This window comes from Oratosquilla oratoria, chromosome 27 (genome assembly GCF_046742065.1).
Source record: "Oratosquilla oratoria isolate Oo_2021 chromosome 27, ASM4674206v1, whole genome shotgun sequence".
In the NCBI taxonomy this organism is placed as follows: domain Eukaryota; kingdom Metazoa; phylum Arthropoda; class Malacostraca; order Stomatopoda; family Squillidae; genus Oratosquilla; species Oratosquilla oratoria.
Genome location: NC_134803.1, coordinates 13,245,512 through 13,268,932, shown reverse-complemented (window position 1 = coordinate 13,268,932; position 23,421 = coordinate 13,245,512). Strand labels below are relative to the sequence as shown.

At 39.0% G+C, this 23,421-nt stretch overlaps 1 protein-coding gene across 1 annotated transcript in view; it reads right to left on the bottom strand.

Annotated features, from left to right (window-relative positions):
- The window catches only part of MED23 (mediator complex subunit 23), a 365,264-nt gene that overhangs the window by 249,842 nt on the left and 92,001 nt on the right, over positions 1–23,421 (bottom strand). Inside the window, exon 8 of the mRNA XM_076210243.1 lies at positions 14,264–14,491. Coding sequence (XP_076066358.1) covers positions 14,264–14,491 — 228 coding nt within the window. The remainder of the gene's footprint in view (positions 1–14,263; positions 14,492–23,421) is intronic.

Sequence of the window (23,421 nt, the reverse complement as noted above, 5' to 3'; positions counted from 1 at the left end):
TTGGGATTTCAATACCTTTATATTGTATTTTTACAAACCTGCAATAAAGCGAGAAACAGTGAATATGACTCCAAAATACATAAATGCCTATAACTTAGAAAATATTGTATAGATTTGAAAAATATTTTGGTGGCTTACCTTTTTAGGAGTACTCTCACAGTGTGCAAAATTTCAAACTTTTATTGTTGATATCATTTAAGTTATTAACAAAATTACGATCTGTAATAAAGCGAGAAACACAGTTTATATATATATATATATATATATATATCTATTCCTTGTGTCAAGTGGCTATGATTGTTCCTGTAAAAAAAAATTCCATAGAGTATGTGTATTATATAATGTGGTGTGTGTGGAGTATGTTATCTTGTATGTTATTTCTATTTATAGTGTGTGCTGATGTCCAAATTTCTTTCCCACACTTTTGTCATTACACTGTTGTGTGTGTATTTACCTAATTGTATTTATCTAGTTGTATTATACGGGAAGGGAGCTATGCTCATGGTGACCCGTCTTTGTATCTTTCAGCATCAAATTTATTCTTAAAATCGTGAATAGTATTTGCATACACTGTTTTTTCATCTAAGTTATTCCATATATCCAGCATTCTGTGTGGGAAGCTATTCTTTTTCCTATCTCTTCTATAGCTGTCCTTTTTTAGTTTCTTTTCATGACCTCTTCATGACTCGTCTTTGTATCTTTCAGCATCAAGTTTATTCTTAAAATCGTGAATAGTATTTGCACACACTGTTTTTTTATCTAAGTTATTCCATATATCCAGCATTTTGTGTGGGAAGCTATTCTTTTTCCTATCTCTTCTATAGTTGTCCTTTTTGAGTTTCTTTTCATGACCTCTTGTTTTTCCATTGTCATTTTTTAGTAAATCTTTTCTGTCATGGGTTTCCATTCCTTTCATGATTCTATATATAGTCAGTAGATCACCTCTTTCTCTTCTTTGCTCTAGTGTTGGTAGTTCTAGCTTCGATAATCTTTGTTCGTATGTTAATTTGGAAAGAGCTGGTGCCAACTTTGATGTTGCTCTCTGTATTCTTTCTAGTTTCCTTATATTCTTTTTAGTACTGGGTGCCCATAGGGTCGCTGCATATTGTTTTGGTCTAATCAATGTGACTAATATTTTTTTTATCATTTCTTCATCCAAGTATTCAAATGCCACTTTCATTGACCTTAGCAGGTTGTATGTTTCACCTACTATTTTGTTTATATGTCTGTCCGGTGTCATGTCATTGCTGATTATCACTCCAAGCACCCTCTCCGAGTGCACTTTTTTTTTTTCTTTTTCACCAATTTTGTAATTTTTTGAAATTCTGTTTTTGCTTTTACCAAACTCCATTATGCTACACTTCTTGATATTAAAGTTCACCTCACACTTTTGAGTCCATTTCCAGACTGTGGCCAGGTCTGATTGTAATGAGTCACAGTCCTCATTTGTTGATACTTTCTTTAATATTTTTGCATCATCTGCGAAGAAATTCATATAACATTCAACTCCTTTGTCCATGTCGTTTACGTATATGGCAAACATGATTGGAGCCAGTACTGACCCTTGTGGAACACCACTTATCATTTCTTCCCATTTCGAGTATTTGTCTCTAATTACTACCCTCATTTTTCTCCCAGTCAGGAAGTCTTCCATCCATTTTAATAAATTACCTGCAATGCCACCTATTGATTCTAATTTTCCTATTAATTTTTTGTGTGGTACTTTGTCAAATGCCTTTTGTAGATCTAGATAGGCACAGTCTGCCCATCCATCTCTCATCTATTATATCTATTCTTCTCGAATAGAAGCAGATTAGATTTGTTGTACATGATCTTCCTTGTCTGAATCCAAATTAGCTTGGGTTTAGTATAGATTTTTCTTCCAAATGTTTAATCCATCTACTTTTAATCACTTTTTCAAATATTTTAGCTACTGTGCTTGTTTGGGAGACCGGTCTGTAGTTAGTTGGATCTTCCTTACTTCCTCCTTTATATATTGGTACAATGTTTGCATTTTTCCAGTCTTGTGGTACTTTTCCTTCTTTGAGCAAGTATTTTATCATAGTGTGTATTTTATCTGTTAGTTCCTCCACACATTCCTTCAGTACAGACGCTCCTCTACTTACGTTCATTTGTTTTACGTTTTTTCGATTTTACGTTTGAACTGACTGTAAAAAAAAGTTGTAATTTTTTTTTTGTGAATTTTTGAGTTTAGCGTGCTCTCCGTAGTACAAGACTTTCAAACGTTAGTTATGCATGACGTTGCGTCCATTGTTTACATAGCACAAACGACAGACTGAATGTGCTTTGCCTCCTCCTCCTCCCCCTTCTCCATCATCTCACTTTATGTTGCTTGAATTTAATTTATTTGAAATGAATGTTATTATTTTACAATGTTATGTTTATAATTAATGATTTAGGGGTGTTTTATAAGATACGGTAATAGAATTTATGGATGTATAGTACAGTATGAATGGTCATACATTACTGAAATGTACAGTAACAACTTATGTTCATTTTCACATTACGTTCGGCCGTTCGGAATGTAACTAAAGCATAAGTTGAGGAGCGTCTGTATCCAATTTGCAATTCCATCCGGATCATGCGAATTTCTAACATCTAGGTTTTTTATTTGGTCACTGATTTCCTTTTTTGTTATGGTTATTTCCTTCATTTGGGGGGAATTCTGTTTTTCTATTCCTTCACAGTTAGGTGAGTTCTCAATTGTGAAAACCGATTTGAAGTGGTTACTCATAATTTCTGCCATTTCTTGTTTGTTTTTCAGTTTACATTCACATATCTGTAAAATAGCTTCGGCTGATCCTTACATTTTTCTATAATTTCCTTTTCATAATTTCTCTTTTACTCCCTGCGTATTTTTACATAATCGTTTCTTAGTTTGATGTATGTTTGCCATTTGCTCTTTTTTTTCCATTTTTTCCAGGCTTTGTTTCTTATCCTTGGCTTCACTACATATTTTGTTGCACCAGTTTTTTATGTATATTCTTTCTTGCTTTTGTTGTGGAACATATTTGATCACACAATAAAATACAAGAAATGACGGAAAAAATTGATGAGAACCTAGGTGAGGAAAGTATTCAGAAAATTAACCTCTTCACTCTGGGGCACATCGCATGTCTGGCAGCATTAGCTGCCCGACGTGCGATGTTGCGTCATAATAATCGCATTATAAAAAATAAAGTCAATGCTCAATTGTTCGTTCTCTTTCACCCGTGTATTTTGATAACCATAGAAAATATGATGAAGCCAGTTTAGAGAGAATGGAGGTTACGTAGGTAGGACTAAAATAAATATAATCAAGATGCCGACGTCAGCATCATCGAGTACCCACTTGCTCCTCATTCCGCCTACGTAGGTGTCACCGTATGGAAGTGGTTAAGTGGAAGGAAAACATTGAAAATAAGGAAATTGCTTTCAAAGAAAAAGTTCCAACAGCAAATGCAGGATAATGCAAAAGACACAATTATCCGAGTGATTAATGAAAAAGCTAATTGGGTCAGAGATACAGTAGATAGGAAAAAATGTATTGTGGTATATGGACTAAAAGAAAAACAGGGATTGGCGAGGTACATGAGAGAAAAAGAAGAAAAAGAGACAGCAGTAGAAATCCTAAATGAAATTCAGGGGGGAGACCAAGATGCAAGCAAAGACCTGGACAAGACATATAGAATCGGTCGCTATTCTAAGGATAGAAATCGACCTCTAAAGATAAAATTAAGGTCACAGATGGTAGTAGAAGACATATTTGAAAAAGTAGGCAACTTGGCAAGGAGTGAAAAGTACAATAAGATATGGATAAAAAGAGAAATGAATACTGAGGAATTAGAAAAAGAAAAGTCACTAAGAGAAGAAGCAAAGGAAAAAACTTAATGAGAACGGAGTCAGAAAGCAAGGAATTCCATTGGAGAGTAATCGACATGAGATTGAGGAAATGGCACCTCAAAGCGAACAACCCAAAGACAGAAAAAAAATGGAGAAAGAAGAAAATTAAAAGTGGCCTATACTAACATTGACGGATTAATTTCAGGTCTGAACGAACTCAATGATTACCTGCTAGAAGAAAAACCAGACATAATGGGAATTGTAGACTAAACTAAGAGGTGAAATACCATCCATCGATATTCGACAAGGACTATATAATTACTAGATAAAAAACAGGGACAAGAAACAGGGAGGAGGAATCAAGTTCTTGGCAAAGAAAGACTTAAAAGTGACAAAAATTGCGGAGGGCAAAGGTAATGTTGAACTGATCATGATAAAAGTTGAAGACAAGAATATGAAAAGTAGAAAGCTTGTGGTGACCTATGTGCCCCCAAAAACGAATGCTTGGAAAGAGAACGAACATGCAAAAATGCTAGAAGATACACGGAAATCACTAAATGAGATACTATTGGGCAGGGTAATTACTCTGGTAATCATGGGGGACTTTAATTGCAAAGAAATTTGTTGGGAAAACATGACAGTGCGAGGAGGAGACGACTTGTGGGGTAATGTACTGCTGGACATGACCATGGAATACACAATGACCCAATGGGTCAGTGAAAACACCAGATACAGAAGCAATGAAGAGCCGTCGAAACTAGATTTAATATTTACAACAGAACCTGAAATTGTGGACAAAATCCATTACAAGACACCAATTGGAAAGAGTGACCATATACTCATCGAAACTGTACTAAAGGAAGAAATAGACATGGAGAGAAATGAAAAGCATAGGAAAGGAAGATTGATGTACAACAAAACGGACTTTGCAAAACTAAAGATATTCTTCCGGAATGCAAACTGGGAAAAATTCTACATGGAAGAGACAAAAGTGGAAGAGAAATGGAATATCTTGATGGAAAATTACAATGAAGGGGTAAACAGGCATGTACCAAGACAAAAGCGAGAGTGTACATTAAATGTTGGTTCAACAAAAGATGCAGTGAGGCAAAAGACAGAAGGGACAAAGCTTGGAAAAGGTGGAGAAAAGATAAAAACCTAGTAAATGGCAAATTTATATAAACTATAGAAATGAGTATGTTAAAGTGAGAAGAGAGGAGAAAAGGAACCATGAAAAGAATATTATAGATAAATGCAAAGAGTAACCCAAACTATTCTATCGATATGTGAATGGTAAACAGGAAATGGTGAAACTATGCCAAGGGAATATAGAATACACAGAAAAATTAGAAATGGCCAAAGTCATGAACAATCTGTCTTCACCAGAGAGAAAGTACAAAATTGGGACGAAGATAATAACAAGCGATCTCCCCCCACGAGTGAGTTTACAACAACACAAAAAGAAATATCAGAACACCTATCAAACCTTGATGTCAGAAAATCACATGGCCCGGATGGAATTGCAAATTGGATTCTAAAGGAATGCAAAGAAGAACTAACGGACAAAATACACAACATAATAAATAGCTCACTCAAAGAAGGAAAGATACCTAAAGACTGGAAAAATGCTAACATTGTACCAATATATAAAGGAAGAAACAAGGAAGAATCTAACAACTATAGGCCAGTATCACTAACAAGCACTATAGCCAAAATTTGTGAGAAAATCATCAAGAATAGATGGGTAAAACATCTGGAAGACAACATAATAAACCCAAGACAATTTGGGTTCAGACAAGGAAGATCATGAACCACAAACTTAATATGCTTCTACTCAAGACTAATAGACATAGTGCAAGAAAGAAATGGATGGGCTGATTGTGCTTTCCTAGACTTGCAAAAAAACTGGAACACATACGAGGAATACAAGGGAACCTACTAAAATGGATGGAGGACTTCCTGACTGGTAGAAAGATGAGAGCAGTGCTCAGAGAAAAATATTCAGATTGAAAAGAGGTGATCAGTGGAGTACTGCAAGAATCTGTATTGGCACCAATAATGTTTGCTATTTATGTGAATGATATGGATGAGGATGTGAAATGTTACATGAGCTTCTTTGCAGACGACGCCAAACTGTTAAGGAAAGTAGAAACTGATAAGGACTGTGAAGCACTGCAGGAAGACCTGAATAAGGTATGGAACTGGAGTCAGAAATGGGAAGTGGACTTTAATACTAAGTGTAGCATAATGGAGTTTGGAAAAAGCAAAAACAGAATATCAGGCAAATATACAATTGGAACCAAGGAGGTAAAGAAGGAAGGATCCGAAAAAGATTTGGGGGTACTTATCACAAATGACTTGTCCTATGACAAACAGATTAACAAAACTGTCAGGGAGGCATACAACTTGCTAAGATCAATAAAAGTGGCATTTGCATACTTGGATGAAGACATGATAAAAAAAATATTGGTTACATTGATAAGGCCTAGACTAGAATATGCAGCGACATTGTGGTCCCCCAGTACCAAAAAGAATATAAAGAAAATAGAAAGAATCCAGAGAGCAGCAACAAAAATGGCACCTGCACTTGCAAACCTATCATATGAGGAGAGATTGGCTAAACTGGAGTTACCGACGCTGGAGCAAAGAAGAGAGAGAGAGGTGACCTACTGACCATCTATAGAATCATAAAAGGCACAGAGATACTTGATAGAGGGGACTTACTAAACTGGGACGAGATAAACACAAGAGGACATGGAAAGAAAATAAAAAAACATAGCTACAGAAGAGAACTGAAGAAAAACAGTTTTCCACATAGAGTAGTGGACATTTGGAACAAACTGGACAAAGAAATAGTATGCGCAAAAACCATTCATGAGTTTAAAATTAAACTAGACACTGCGAGATACAAAGGCGGGACACCACAAGCATAGCTCCCCTTCCCGCAAAACACAACTAGGTAAACAACTAGGTAGGTAAACACCCTTATTATAAATTTCCTTTAGTATATTCCATTTCTCTTCCATCCTTGTTTCCTCACTAAGGAAATTTTCCCAGTTTGCATTTTGAAAAAATTCTTTAAGTTTCTCAAAATTCATTTTGCTATACATTGGTCTTCCTCTTCTATGTTTCTCATTTCTTCTTAGGTCCATTTGCTCTTTTAATTCGAATTCTATTAGTACATGGTCACTCTTTCCTAATGGTGTTTTGTATTCTATTCTGTCTACAATTTCGGGTTCCATTGTGAGTACTAAATCCAGTCTCGACGGTACCTCATTGTTTCTGTATCTGGTATTTTCCTTTATCCATTTAATCAATGTGTATTCAATGGTCATATCGAGTAGCATGCTGCCCCATATGTCCTCTCCACCCCTCACTATCAATTCTTCCCAACATATTTCTTTAGAATTAACCTCTTCACTCCGGGGCACATCACACGTCTGGCAGCATTAGCTGCCCGACGTGCGATGATGCATCCTAATAATCGCATTATAAAAAATAAAGTCAGTGCTCAATCGTTCGCTCTCTTTCACCCATGTATTTTGATAACCATAGAAAATTGATGAAGCCAGTTTAGAGAGAATGGAGATTACGTAGGTACGACTACAATAAATATAATCAAGATGCCGACATCGGCATCATTGAGTACCCACTTGCTCCTCATGCCGCCTACGTAGGCGTCACCGTATGGAAGTGGTTAAAATCACCCATAACTATTGTATTTCCTCTTTCTTTCAGTATATCAGTTAGTTCATGTTTCGTATCTTCTAACAATTTGGAATGATCATGTTCTGTCCAGGCCTGTGTTTTAGGGGGCACATACACTACTACAAATTTTCTACTTTTCATGTGATTGTTTTCTATCTTTATCATGATTGGCTCTACATTATTTCTTGCTTCTGTTATCTTTTTCATATTTAAGTCTTTCTAGGTCACAATTAGTACTCCCCCTCCTTGTTTTTCCTTTCTATTCTTCATCCAGCAGTTATATAGACCTTGTCCCACTGTGTTAGGTGGCAGATTCCCTTTCAATTTCGTTTCCACTATTCCCATTATGTCTGGCTTTTCTGATGCCAGGTAATCATTAAGTTCATTCATTCCTGAGATCATTCCGTCAATGTTGGTATATGCTAATTTTATTTTATTTTTTTTTTCTTTCCCTTCTTCTGTCTGTTTTGTTTCCTTCTTTGTGATATACCATTTTCTCAACTTCAGGTCCACTACTTTCCAAAAAAAATCATTCTTTTCATTCTTGGTTCTTTTTTTGTTCCTTTCTTTCACTTCACTTCTAAGTTCTTTTTCTTTTTTCCTTTTCTTCTTCACTCATTTCTTTCTTTATCCATAGATATTTTAGATTTTCACTATTTGCTAGTTTTGTTGTTTTGGATAGTACTTCCTCTGCTATCAATTGTGACCTAAATTTTACCTTTAGAGGCCTAAATTACTTTTCTTTTGAGTATCTCCCCATTCTGTAAGTTTCCTCGATTTCTTTATCCAAGGTTTGATTTTCCTCTTGAATCTCCTTTAGAATCTCTTTTACGATCTCTTTTTCTTCCCTTTCTCTCTGGTAGACTCTAGACACATCATGCATTTCCTTAATACTGTAAATCACAATGCATCTTTTCCTATCCACTGCATCCCTAACTAAATATCCTTTTTCTTTAATCACTTGGATTACCGTTTTTTCCTTAACTTGTTGTTCCATTATTTCATTGAAGGATATTTTTTTACTTTCCTGTTCCTCCTTCCTCTGTTTTTTAATTTCTTGAGTCATTTTCTTTAATTTTTTCTTCCACTTTCTCATAACCACCTGTATTTGTTCCTTCATCTCTTTTTCAATGCTTCATTCCTATTCAAGTTTTTGTTTTTCAAACTTATATTTTCTCTCTTTATTCTATTTAGTTCCATTTTTAGATCATCTATTTCCCTATTGTTTTCTTCATTAGCTTTCCTTAATATAGCTACTTCCTTGTATATATTTTTGCATTTACTTCTCAGTTCAATTATTTCGTCCAACTCATTTATTTCTCTATTTCTTATAATATTTTTAAACCTAGGTTCTCTGTCCATGTCGAGCCCTCTATATATGTTACTATTTTCTCTATTAAATCCTGAAAAGAGACCTCTATCCAACATTTGGTATGATTTTGGGGTCTCATTCAGACACATTCTTTTTTTAATTACACCAAGTGGGGACTCTATTTTACTTACTTTCAGTCGTCTCTTTGCCTTTGCAGTTTCTTTATCACTGAATTCATTGTTTAATTCATCCATTGTTGTCACTGGTTCTTCTTTTACAGTAATTGAACAAAGATACAAAGACTACATTTTGGTCACCTTAGTTTCGATACTCCCTCCCTGTTTGTACAAACCAGGTGGAACAGGCTGTGTGTATTGTCGATTTTGATTTGTTTCGGTCATTTATTTTTCTTGTTTGCTTGGTTGGGTCACCGAGTGGTGATGGCCAAGCACTGTAATGGTATGGTACCATTGTGTACATATTATAATTACATACAATATTGTACAAGTATTATATATAGTACTTGTGAAGTTTTTTTTTGTTTTTTTTTGCATCCGACCTAGATATGGATCAAAAGGTCTCCTGTCGGCATGCTCCGCCTTTGTAATCCTTTGTAATTGTGATTGTATTTTTCCATTGCATAATTGTCATAGATGTTATTGTATATTTATTTTGTTATTGTTATATTTCTGCCTTTTTGTAAGGTGAATCAAGGCAAATCACCTATGTTTTCCCACACTATAGCAGGGGTTTGGCATCCCACAAGTGGGCAGTCTTGATTTTGCCTTCTAATTGAGTGCACGATTTGTCTCTATAGTGCTGAATAATATATGTATTCAATTCAATATAGCCTCATTAGCCACCCAATAGATCTCCCAATACCACTACATTGACATTTCTCCCTAAACCCTCTATGCACTCATTTAAATCTATTCAAAAAGCCTCCCTTTCCTCTACAAAGTCAAAATGTTCTCAAATTGTGAAGAAATGAAAAGTGGTGTCCCGCAGGGATCAGTACTGGCCCAGATCATGTTTGCCATATACATAAATGACATGGATGAAGGAGTGGAGTGTTATATGAATTTCTTTGCAGACAATGCAAAAATACTAAAGAAAGTAAAAACTGAGGAGGATTGCAACTCATTACAACAAGACTTGGACAAGATCTGGAAATGGACTCAAAAGTGGGAAGTGAAATACGATATCAAGAAATGTAGTATAATGGAATTTGGAAAAAGTAAAAACAGAATATCGAGAGATTATAAAATTGGTGAAGAAGAGGTCAAAAAAGTAAACTTGGAAAAAGACCTTAGAGTGATGATCAGCAAAGACTTGACACTGGAAGCATATTAATAAAATAGTCGGAGAAACCTACAATTTATTCAGGTCAATAAAAGTGGCATTTGCCTATTTGGACGAGTTTCTGATAAAAAAAAAAAAAAAAAAAAAAAAAAAAAAATTAACTACACTAATAAGACCAAAACTCGAATATGCAGCAACACTATGGACACCCAATACCAAAAAGAATATAAGAAAATTAGAAAGAATACAAAGAGCAACAACAAAACTGGCACCAACTCTTTCCAAAATGACATATGAACAAAGACTGTCCAAATTAGAATTACCAACTCTGGAACAAAGAAAAGAAAGAGGAGACCTACTAACTATCTATAGAATTATGAAGGGAATGGAAATCTTAGATAAGAATGATTTATTAAAATAGGACAATGGAAAAACAAGAGGACATGAAAAGAAACCAAAAAAAGATAATTACAGAAGAGATCTAAAAAAAAATAGCTTTCCACACAGAGTGATAGATACTTGGAACAAATTAGACAAAGAGAGTGTGTGCAAACACTATTCAAGATTTTAAGAAAAAACTTGATGCTGAGAGATACAAAGACGGGTCACCACGAGCATAGCTCCCTTCCCGTATAATACAACTAGGTAAATACAACTAGGTAAAGAGGGACGGTGCCAGACCTTTTGTCGTTTTTTGGTTACAACCCTCTAGTATCATTCCAAATCTACAAAATTGTTTGGTGTGCAAGCTGTGGGTATATGAACATAAAGACTTCACATCAGAATACATCAGAAACCATTAGTTGCTCTGGAGCATTCAGAGTGAGCACATGTGTACTGCGCATATTGCATGCTGGCTTCAGAATTTTACCCATGTTCCATGGTAGTTTGTGGTGACTGATGGGTAAAATTAAAGAGCTGACTTGTGAACAGGTTGCTGCTGTTACATCACTGTAAGGCAGGAAAATCTAATAAGCAAATAGCATCCGCAACTGGTGTTTCGCTATGCAGTGTACAGCAGTGGACAAAGAAATTCCTTGACTGTGGAAACACTGACCCACCACTACAGAAAAAGTAGGTACAACTACCCCCATGTATTCAAAGGTGCTCAGGAGGCAGGTGGGTAGTAAACCATATATAACAGCACCAGAATTAATGGAAAAGAACCCTGTGTTACTGGCTCATGTGTCTGTAACAACAGTGCAGCGCCATCTCCACTACAATCTGGAGTTCTCACACCACACCGCTCGTAACAAACCGATTGTCACCCTTAAACAGAGGAAAAATAGGATTGCTTTTAGCAAGGAATATCTGCAGTGGGATAAGGAGAAGTGACAATGAGTGTTATGGAGTGATGAGGCTGTATTCAGTGTTACTGGGAACTGAGGAGGGAAAGTGTTTCAGTGGCTGGGAACTGATCCATTAGACACAAAATTCATCCAAGGGACTGTGAAATATCCAGATTAATTAATAGTCTGGGGTGCTTTTGCTTACCATGGTGTGGGGAAATTGATGATCCTACCAAGGTATGTTTTGATGAATGCAGACCAATACTTGGAACTACTGAGTGATCATTTGGAAGACTGTTTTGAGAAGTGCCAAACAAACCTGTTCATGCAGGACGGTGAGCCTTGCTGCACTGCTAAGCTTAAGAACTGGTTTGATTTTGTGCAAGTGGATTATATTTAAGACTGGTGCTCATGAAAAACAAGTTATGTGACTATGCCACACCACCAATCCCTAAGCTTGAGGCAGCCATCCAAGAAATTTGGAACAATACTGAACCTCAGTGGCTCCAACACCCTGCAGAGTCTGTCCCTCAGTGCCTTGACAAGTGTGTCAAGTGAGAAGGGTGTCCAACAAAGTACTAGAGAGGGGGTAAGTACCTGTATTTGGTTTACTATGGATTTTTTATTGCCACAACCCTCCTGTGCCAAACATTTTGATTTAAACTGTACACTCTTCCCACTACCAGGCCCATATGCATTTACAAAACCTCCTCATCTATGCAGTCGAAGGCCACTTTCATTGATCTTAGTAAGTTAAAGTCTTTCCAAATAATTCATTGACATGTTTATCATGTGTCAAGTAGCTTGAGATGATTACTCCCAGGTCCCTTTCTGAAATGACTTTTTTTACTTCTGTTTCCAATTTTACATTGACCCAATACTCTATTTTTGCTTTTTCCAAATTCTATTATGCTACATTTCTTAATGTTTAAGTTCATCTCACATTTCTGACTCCATTCCCATATTGAAACAATAGGAGGAATACAAGGTAAGCTGCTGGAATGGATGAAGGATTCCTTAATTGGAAGAAAAATGAGAGTGGTACTTAGACAAAAATTTGAACTAGGAAGATGTGAAAAGTGGTGTCCTGCAAGGTTCTGTATTGGCTCCTTTAATGTTTGCCATATATATAAATGATATGGATGAGGGAGTAAATTGTTACATGAACTTCTTTGCTGACGATGCCAAAATACTCAAGAGTAAAAACGGAAGATGATTGTAGATCGCTACAAGAAGACCTAAACAAAATATGGGAATGGAGTCAGAAATGTGAGATGAACTTCAACATTAAGAAATGTAGCATAATAGAATTTGGAAAAAGCAAAAATAGAGTATCAGGTCAATATAAAATTGGAAAAAAAAAGTAAAAAAAGTCAATTCAGAAGGGGACCTGGAAGTAATCATCTCAAGTGACTTGACACCTGATAAACGTGTCAATAAATTATTTGGAGAGACTTTTAACTTACTAAGCTCAATGAAAGTGGCCTTCGACTACATAGATAAGGAGATGGTTAAAAAAATAGTGGTTAAATTGATAAGACCTAAACTAGAATATGCTGCAACATTGTGGGCACCCAGCACAAGGAGAACATAAGAAAATTAGAAAGAATCCAAAGACCAGCGACAAAAATGCCACGTACACTGTCAAATTTGACATATGAACAAAGATTGGAGAAATTACATCTGTCAACACTGGAACAGAGAAGAGAAAGAGGTGATCTATTGACCATTTACAGATTTATGAAAGGGATGGTAATTCTCTATAGAGATGACTTATTAAAGTGGGACAGAAGAGAAACAAGAGGACACGTAAAGAAACTAAAGAAGGACACTTATAGAAGAGGCCTGAAAAAGAATAGCTTCCCACATAGAGTGATTGATGTCTGGAACAAACTAAACGGAAAAACAGTGAATGCCAAAACTATACATGATTTTAAGAATAAACTGGATGCGGAGAGATACGAAAACAGGTCACTATGAGCATAGCTCTTGTCCCGTGAAATGCAACTAGGTAAATACACATCACTTCCCATTTTCACCATCATCCAAATTAACACCTTGAATAAACCTCCTTCCACTCCACCACACATTTACCTATCTCAACACTTATTAGAATAGCCACACCTTTTCTCCCTTATCCTCTCTTCACTCATGAGACCCTTCTAACTATCCCAAGCTCAAACTCACCCCTCCTTTTCAACTTCGTTTCACTCAATGCCAACACATCCATCTTCTCACAAACATACTGCCTATTTTCCCTTTTACTCTCATCTGTACCATATCCATGCACATTACAAGACCCAAACCTTAGGGTTTTGGCTGGAAAACTCCTCCCAGACCCTCTTATGCCTTTGCTCCCCCCCTTTTTTTGGGGAGGGGAGGGATGTCCCCTTTAGGGCTATAGAGTAGGATGCCTCATCCTATCCATGTCCCATTTCTGTCACCTTTTATGACTTAAGTGAGAACACTCAGTGGCAGAATTCTTCTCCCCTACCACTGGGTTTGGCAAAAAAAGGAAATGAACATTGAGAGAAGTGGTACAAGACAGTATTCAGAGTAGGGGGAAAGCATAACAGAGGAACAGTTGCATTATAATAAAGTAGCATCATTACTCTATGGATAGATATTTCCTCTACCACAGACAAAATTATGTGTGGCTCTTGTCTGTAGGGGTGCCCCATATAGACCCTAAGGTATCAGCTGCATGATACTGTGTAGCTTGTAACCCCACAGTAACATGTAGCCAACAACAATAATAAAAAGTACCTTCTTCATCCTCCCCACCTCTGGCTGGATTTATGAAACGTACCTTGTCACTGAGAGCTCTAACAAGATGTGGGAAGGAGATGAGCTGGACAAGAACAAAGTAGATCAAGAGGGAAGACAAATGTGCACAACTGCAAGTATTATCTACTGTGTTGCTACTGCTGCCATTGGTGCCACCTGGCTGGACAAGACTTGAATTGCCACAACCTTCCATAGCTGACACCATCAGTTCAACAAGTTGGTCTTCTAAAGGCGGACACCGGACTTTATTCTGCAGAAGTAAACAATGATTCTGGTTAGAAAAATAATGTTCTATTCCCAGGTGTTCTTAAAGTAGTGCCTCAATACCTCCAGGAAGTATCAAAACCAGTTTTTGGGGGTATCCATAAAAACATCCTGGAAAATATTAAATTAATAATTTTATTTTGGATAATACTTTATTCATTTTACAGGAAAACGTCCCTAGAATTCAACTTTTTGTTCAGAGCCCACCAGTTCTCTCTCTCTCTCTCTCTTTTAAGAGTATATTAAAAATTAAAAGTCAGGAGCAATAGGCTAATATTGGAGAGGGGGTATCAGGTTGACTTGCAACTGAACTTTGGGGTATTGGAGCTGAAAAAACACTTTCTATTCTCATGACTTAAGATTTTTATGTGGCGAATCCAAAGTAATTCTTCCTTATTACAGATCTCCACTATATAATCAAATCAACTTATTTTCACTAGGTAAAGACTATAATATTGTCATTGTTGCCTAGTTTCACTGACTGGAAACCTGCTGTCCTACAGTGGTTATTAATGGTCCTTGGGCCTGTCTACAGATCTCTGGGAAGGAAGGGTAGTGAATGGTGGGATGAGGAAACAAGGAAGGTTCTAGAAGAGAAGAAGCAAGCTTTCACAGATTGGTTACAAAATAGGAAGAGGGAGTCATATGAGAGGTACAAAGAAAAGAAAAGAGAAGTAAAGCAAAAGGTAAAGGAGGTAAAGAGGAGAGCAAATGTGAAATGGGATAAGAGTATGACAGAAAATTTTGAAAGTATTAAAAAGATGTTTTGGAAATAAATTAAGAGAGGAAGAGGAGGCGAATGAAGTAGAGAAGAAAAGGTGCAGATGGAGAGATGATAATGGAAGAGGCAGTAAGGGGAAGATGGGCAGGGTATTTTAGGGAGTTGCTAAATGTGAAGGAGAATAGTGAGGGAAAGATACTTGCAGTGGAAAGTGCTAAGAAAATGACCATGATGAGTGAGGAAAATGGAGGAGAAATAAGGAAGGATGAAGTGAAGGCAGTTGTTAAGATGATGAAAGCAGGTAAGGCACCTGGTCTGGATGGATGTCATGCAGAATGTCTGAAAAAAGGAGGTACAATGATGGTGGACTGGCTGGTGAGGTTATTTAATGTTTGCTGGAGAGAGGATAGAGTGCCGGAGGACTGGAGGAGTGCCTCTATAGTTCCACTTTACAAGGGAAAAGGAGAGAAGTGTGAGTGTAGTAGTTTCAGAGGGATTAGTTTGTTAAGTGTAGTTGGGAAGGCTTATGGGAGGATCTTGATTGAGAGGATTAGGAGAGGAACAGAGGGAGTAATTGGCGAGGAACAGTGTGGATTTAGGACAGGTAGAGGTTGCGTAGATCAGATTTTTGTGGTAAGACAGATATGTGAGAAAGCTTTAGGAAAAGGTAAGGATGTTTTTTGGGCTTTTAAGGATCTGGAAAAGGCTAATGACAGGGTAGACAGGAAGGCACTGTGGGAGGTTTTGCAGATATACGGGATAGGAGGAACGCTTGTAGGAGCTGTCAAGAGTTTTTATGAGAGTAGTAGAGCATGTGTCAGGATTAGAAATGGAGAGAGTGGTTTGAGGTAAAGGTGGGACTTCATCAGGGATGTGTTATGTCGCCCAGGCTGTTCAACTTAAACATGGATGGGGTGGTGCGAGAGGTAAATGCAAGGGTGGTGGGTCAGGGATTGGAGATGTTTAAAGAAAATGGAGAAAAAAGGGAGGTGAGCTAGCTGTTGTTTGATGATGACACTGCACTTGTAACAGGATCAGAGGAGGGATTGAGGAAGTTGGTGACAGTTTGGGAGAGTGTGTGAAAGAAGTTGAAAATAAATGTGGGTAAAAGTAAGGTGATGAGATGTACAAAGGGGGAAAGTGGTAGCAGACTGGAAGTAAGCATTAAGGGAGAGCGACTGGAGGAGGTGGATAGTTTTAGATACTTGGGTGCATATGTGGCAGGAAAGAGTGGAGTGGAGGTGGAGGTTGAATGTAGATTGAGAGAAGCAAGTAAATGCCTTGGTGGATTAAAATGTGTAATGAGAGATAGACATTTGGGAATGGAGGCTAAGAGGAGATTGTATGAAGGAGTGATTGTCCCAACAGTACTGTATGGAGTAGAAACATGGAACATAAGAGAGGAAAAGAGAAGGAGTTTGAATGTGTTTGAGATGAGGTGTCTGAGAAGTATGATGGGGGTTACTAGGCTGGACAGAGTGAGAAACGAGGAGGTGAGGAGGAGAACAGGGGTGGTAAAGGAGTTGGGAGATAGGGTGGATGAAAGAGTATTGGGATAATTTGGACACATTGAAAGAATGAGTGAAGAAAGACTAGTAAAAGAGGTATGGAAGGGAGATATGGAGGAAGTGAACATGAGGGGGCGACCTAGGATGAGATGGATGGATGGGGTGAAAGGGGCTTTGGGGAAGAGGGGAATGTCTGTTGAGGAAGGACGGGAGAGGACAGAAGACAGGGGTGAATGGAGAACGGTTGTATATGGATGATGTTGTGATGCATGAGGTGGAATGGGTGGGGGATGAAGTAGTATGTGTGAGAAAAATTTGATGCACCTCAAAGGGATTTCTCCCCGTCTTCTCCTTTTCTGCATGAGGGGATGGAGGGGGGGTCGTCGATTTAATGAAGCGGCCTTGCTGTGGATGTGCTGTGTCTTGCGACACTGCTTCTGACCCAGGGTAGTGGAAACAATGCAGGGATGACCCATCATCCAGGAGGTGCCAAGATAAGAGGGAGGGTAGAGGGTGAAGGGGAGTGGAGTGTATTAGGGATGGAATGGGTGGGAATGGTTTTTATGCCTTTTTCTTTTTGGCTACTTCCCTTTTAATGGGGAAAAAGCCTTTGGTATATGTATGTATGTACGTCTTTGTTGTAATACAATGGAATAATTTTTCTCTCATGGGGAAGTGGCTACAAGATACAGTTTCAAGGAGATACAAGGATGAATGAGACAGAGAGAGTTATAATGGTTTGAACATGTAAAAAGAGAGAGGAAGGGGAAGTGCTGAGAATTGTAGAGGAAATGGAGATACTAAGAAGGAGGCCAGGTGGAAGACATAAAGAGAACATAAAGAAAACAGTGCAGCAGGTTATGAAAATGTTTTGAATAGATGGAGGATTAGCATTGAACTGAGCAAGTTGGAGGAGGTTCTTGGCAATGTATCTGACTCCATGTACAGAAGATAAGACTATGAATGAAGAAGAAGAATTCACCAGTTATCAGCTCTGCTTATTGTGAAAAGATAGAAGAAATACAACTGAAGTTAGCAGCGAGATCTTAGGGCCAAGCCCTGAGACTGTGTCCCTTGGGATTGCACCTCCAGTTGTAAGGGTGCTGATGGGTTCTAAAGATGGGTAGCAGGGAGATGATTATCTTTGGTATCCATCTTGTAGGACCTCTACTACCAGGTACCTGACATCTGTCCCAAGGAAAATCTATCAAATTCAAATGTAACTTTAGTGGTAACTTTCTGAAATTTTTTAGTAAAGTATGTGGCAAATCATAGTGCCAAAGATAATGGATGAAAAAGATGACATAATTGGAGAGAAACAATGAAGTTTTCATAAAGGGAAGTGTCATACAGACCAGATATCCACTCAGTGAGGAAACATGTTGGAAAGAGAAGTCTTCATCTATCTATTTACCAAGAACTTTTTTTCCCTTACAAGGATAGTAGCCAAGTCAAATGCACATACCTACTCCACCCATTCCATTCCCCTCCACCACCCCTTCCCCCCTCTCATCTTAGCTCCTTATGGATGATGGGTCCTCCTTGTATCCCGCCCACTTCATACCTGCATGTTATGGCTCTGGAGAATGCATATCATAAAAAAGATATAAAGAAGAATATGGGAAACTATGAGTGTATGGAGTTGGGGAAGAAATTCTGAAGCAATATAGAGTTTATAAGACAGATGCAAAGTATGGTTGAGAGAAAAAAATAAGATTAGCAAGATGTTTGAGGTACAGTGTACAAACTCACCACAGCTGTTTGTATATGGATGAAGTAATGCGAGAAGTCAACACATTCAAATACATGAGTGTGGCTGGAGGAAAATGGACAAGAATGGGTGACAAACAGCTTAACCTCTTCCATACAATGATGCTTTATGTAGGCGTCATGAGGTGTGAGTGGATATATGAGGATGTTGGTGTTGGTGTCCTGATTATATTTATTTTGTAGCTATACCTAATTGACCCCCAAATTCTGTGAACTGGCTTGATCATGTTTTCTGTGTTTATCATTATTCAAGAGTGAAAGTATTGTGATGCATCACTGAATCATTGTACATCAGGCATTCAATGCCGTATGCAAGAATATGACTCATATTGAAGAGGTTAATATATGCAGGTGACACTGTTTTACAAGCAGACACAGTGTCTTTAGAGAGGATGATGAATGAGTTTCATAAAGTTTATTGCATTGAGCTGAAAGTTAATATATCAAAAAGTAAGACAATGGTGGTATCAAAGAGTAGATGGCATAAAATTGATGACCAGTTAATGAGGATATGCAGCAGGTCAAATGTTACAGATTTTTGGGAGCTACATACATATATCAAAGGCTTTTTCCACTTTACACGGGGGGGTAGCCAAAAAGAAAAAGGCATAGAAACCACTCCCACCCATTCCGTTCCCTACATATTCCACTCCCCTCCACCCTTCTCCATCCCTCTTATCTTGGCACCTCCTGGATGACGGGTCATCCCTGCATCCTGTCCAATGCCCTGGGTCAAAAGCAGAGTCGCAAGACACAGCACATCCACAGCAAGGCCGTTTCATAAATTCAGCAAACCCCCCTCTCCGTCCCCTCATGCAGAAAAGGAGAAGATGGGGAGAAATCCCTTCGGGCTGTGTCAAATCTTTTCTTATACATACTTCCTCACCCCCCATCCCCCACACACTCCCCTCATGCATCACAGCATCATCCATACAAAACCCTTCTCCATTCACCCCTATCTTCTGTCCTCTCCCGTCCTCAACAGACATTCCTCTCTTTTGTAATGCCCCTTTTACCCCATCCATCCATCTCATCCTAGGATGCCCCCTCATATTCACTCCTTCCACCTCTGCTTTCCACATCTCTTACTAATCTTTTTTCACTCATTCTTTCCATGTGTCCAAACCGTCCTAATACTCTTTCATCAACCCTATCTCCCAGCTCCCTTTCCACCCCTGTTCTCCTCCTCACCTCCTCATTTCTCACTCTATCTAGCCTAGTAAACCCTATCATACTTCTCAGGCATTTCATCTCAAACACATTCAAACTCCTTCTCTCTTCCTCTCTTATGTTCCATGTTTCTGCCCTGTACAGTGCTGTTGGCACAATCACTCCTTCATATAACCTCCTCTTAACATCCATTCCCAGATGTCTATTTCTCATTACACTTTTTAATCCACCAAGGCATTTACTCACTTCTCTCAATCTACATTCTACCTCCACCCCCACTCCTCCCTTTCATGCCACATTCGCAACCAAGTATCTAAAACTATCCACTTCCTCCAGTCTCTCACCCTTAATGCTCACTTCCAGCCTGCTGTCACTCTGTCCCTTGTACATCTCATCACCTTACTTTTGCCCACATTTATCTTCAGCTTCCTTCTTTGACACACCTTCTCAAACTCTGTCACTTACTTCCTAAATCCCTCCTCCGATGCTGCTACAAGTGCAGTGTCATCAGCAAACAACAACTGGCTTATTTCCAACTTTTCTCCATTTTTTTAATCATCTCCAACCCCTGACCCACCACCATTGCATTCACCTCTTGCACCACCTCATCCATGTATAAACTGAACACCCAAGGTGACATAACACATTCCTGATGAAGTCCCACCTTTAGCTCAAACCACTCACTCTCTCCATTTCTAATTCTAACACAAGCTCTTCTACTCTTGTAACAAATCATGACTGCTCTTAAAAGCTTTCCTCCTATCCCATATATTTACAATATCTCCCACAGTGCCTTACTGTCTACCATGTCATAAACCTATTCCAAATCTATAAAAGCCCAAAAAACATCCTTAACTTTTCCTAAAGCTTTCTTACATATCTGTCTTGCCACAAAAATCTGATCCACAGAACCCCTACCTGCCCTAAACCTATACATATACCAAGGTTTTCCCTTTAAAGAGAGGTAGCCAAAGTGAGAGGCATAAATCCACTCCCACCCACTTCATCCCCATCTACTCCATTCCCATTCACTACCCCATCAGTCCCTCTTTTCTTGACTCCTCAGGTATGACGGGTCATCCCTGCATCTTGCCCACTGCCCTGGGTCAGAAGTAATGTAGCAAGACAGCACATCAACAACAAGGCCTCTTCATTTAATTGGTGACCACCCCCTCCATTCCCTCATGCAAAAAAAAAAGAAAAGACGGGCAAAAATACCTTTAGGCCACATCAGAATATCATTCACACATACTCCCTAACATCCCTCATCCCACACCCACCCCATTCCATGCATCAAACCATCATCCATATACAACCACTCTCCACTCACCCCTATCTTATGTCTTCTCTCTTCCTCAACAGACATTCCCCTCTTTCCCAACACCCCTTTTACCCCATCCATCCATCTCATCCTTGGATGCCCACCTCATGTTCACTCCATTCACCTCTGCCTTCCACACCTCTTTTACTAATTTTTTCCATGTGTCCAAGCCATCCCAATACTCTTTCATCAACCCTATCTCCCAACTCCCTTTCCACCCCTGCTCTCTTCCTTACCTCCTCGTTTCTCACTCTATCCAGACTAGTAACCCCTATTTTACTTCTCAGGCATTTCATCTCAAACACATTTAAACTCTTCCTTTCTCATGTTCCATCTTTCTACCCCATACAGTGCAGTCGGCACAATCACCCATTCATACAATCTCCACTTAGCATCCATTCCCAAATGTCTTTTTCTCATTAATTTTTTTAATCCACCAAAGCATTTACTTGCTCCTCTCAATCTACATTCTACCTCCACCTCCACTCCTCCATTTCCTGCCACATTTGCCCCCAAGTATCTAAAGCCATCCACTTCCAGCCTCTCTCCCTTAATATTTCCAATGCCATCCTCTCCCTTTGTAATCTCATCATCTTTTACCCACATTCATTTTCTACTTCCTTCTTTCACACACCTTCTCAAACTCTGTCACTAACTTCCTTCATCCTTTCTCTGATCCTTCTATAAGTGCAGTGTTGTCAGCAAACAACAACTGGCTTATCTCCCATTTTTCTTAATTTTCTTTAACCATCTCCAATCCCACGCCCATTACTGTTGTATTTACCTCTCACAGCACCCAGTCCATGTATAAACTGAACAGCCATGGCGAAATGACACATCCCTAGCAAACTCCCACCTTTACCTCAAACCACTTGCTCTCTCCATTTCTAATTCTGACATATGCTCTAATACTCCCATAAAAACTCCTGACTCCTCTTAATACATTTCCTCCTATCCCATATCTGCAACACCTCCCACAGTGCCTTCCTGTCTACCCTAAGCCTTTTGAAAATCCATAAATGCCCAATAAACATCCTTACCTTTTCCTACAGATTTCTCACATATCTGCCATACCACAAAAATCTGATCCATGCAACCCCTATCTTTCCTAAACCCACACTGTTCCTCACCAATTACTCCCTCTGTTCCCCTCCTAATCCTCTTAATCAAGGCTCTCCCATAAGCCTTCCCAACTACACTCAACAAACTGATCACTCTGAAACTACTACACTCACACTTGTCCCCTTTTCCCTTATAAAGCAGAACCATACAGACATTCCTCCAGTCCTGCAGCACTCTACCCTCTTTTCATCTTTCTACATACATATACATATACCAAGGCTTTTTCCCCCTTACAAGGGAGGTAGCCAAAAGGGGAAAGGCATAAAAACACTCCCACCCATTTCATCCCTAAATACACTCCACACCCCTCCCACCCTCCCTCTCATCTGAGCACCTCCTGGATGACGGGTCATCCCTGCACCTTGCCCACCGCCCTGGGTCAGAAGCAGTGTCGCAAGACACAGCACATCCACAGCAAGGCCGCTTCATTCAATCGGCGACCCCCCCCCCTCTCCGTCCCCCCTTGCATTTAAGGAGAGGACGGGGAGAAATCCCTTCGGGCTGCGTCAAAATTTACTCACACATACTACCCCCCACCCCCCACCCCGCCCATTCCTCCTCATGCAATCACAACATCATCCATATACAACCATTCTCCACTCACCTCTGTCTTCCGTCCTCTCCCTTCCTTCCTCAACAGACATTCCCCTCTTCCCCAAAGCCCCCTTCACCCCATCCATCGACCTCATCCTAGGACGTCCCCTCATGTTCACTCCCTCCACATCTGCCTTCCATACCTCTTTTACTAGTCTTTCTTCACTCATTCTTTCCATGTGTCCAAACCATCCTAATATTCTTTCATCAACCCTATCTCCCAGCTCCTTTTTCACCCCTGTTCTCCTCCTCACCTCCTCATTTCTCACTCTATCCAGCCTAGTAACCCCCACCATACTTCTCAGACACCTCATCTCAAACACATTCAAACTCCTTCTCTCTTCTTCTCTTATGTTCCACGTTTCTGCCCCATACAGTGCTGTTGGCACAATCACTCCTTCATACAGTCTCCTCTTCGCATCCATTCCCAAATGTCTATTCCTCATTACACTCTTTAATCCACCAAGGCATTTACTCGCTTCTCTCAATCTACATTCTACCTCCCACCTTCACTCCACCTTTTCCTGCTACACTTGCACCCAAGTATCTAAAACTATCCACTTCCTCCAGTCGCTCTCCCTTAATGTTCACTTCCAGTCTACTGCCGCTTTCACCCCTTGTACATCTCATCACCTTACTTTTACCTACATTTATCTTTAGCTTTCTTCTATCACATACTCTCCCAAACTCTGCCACCAGCTTCCTCAATC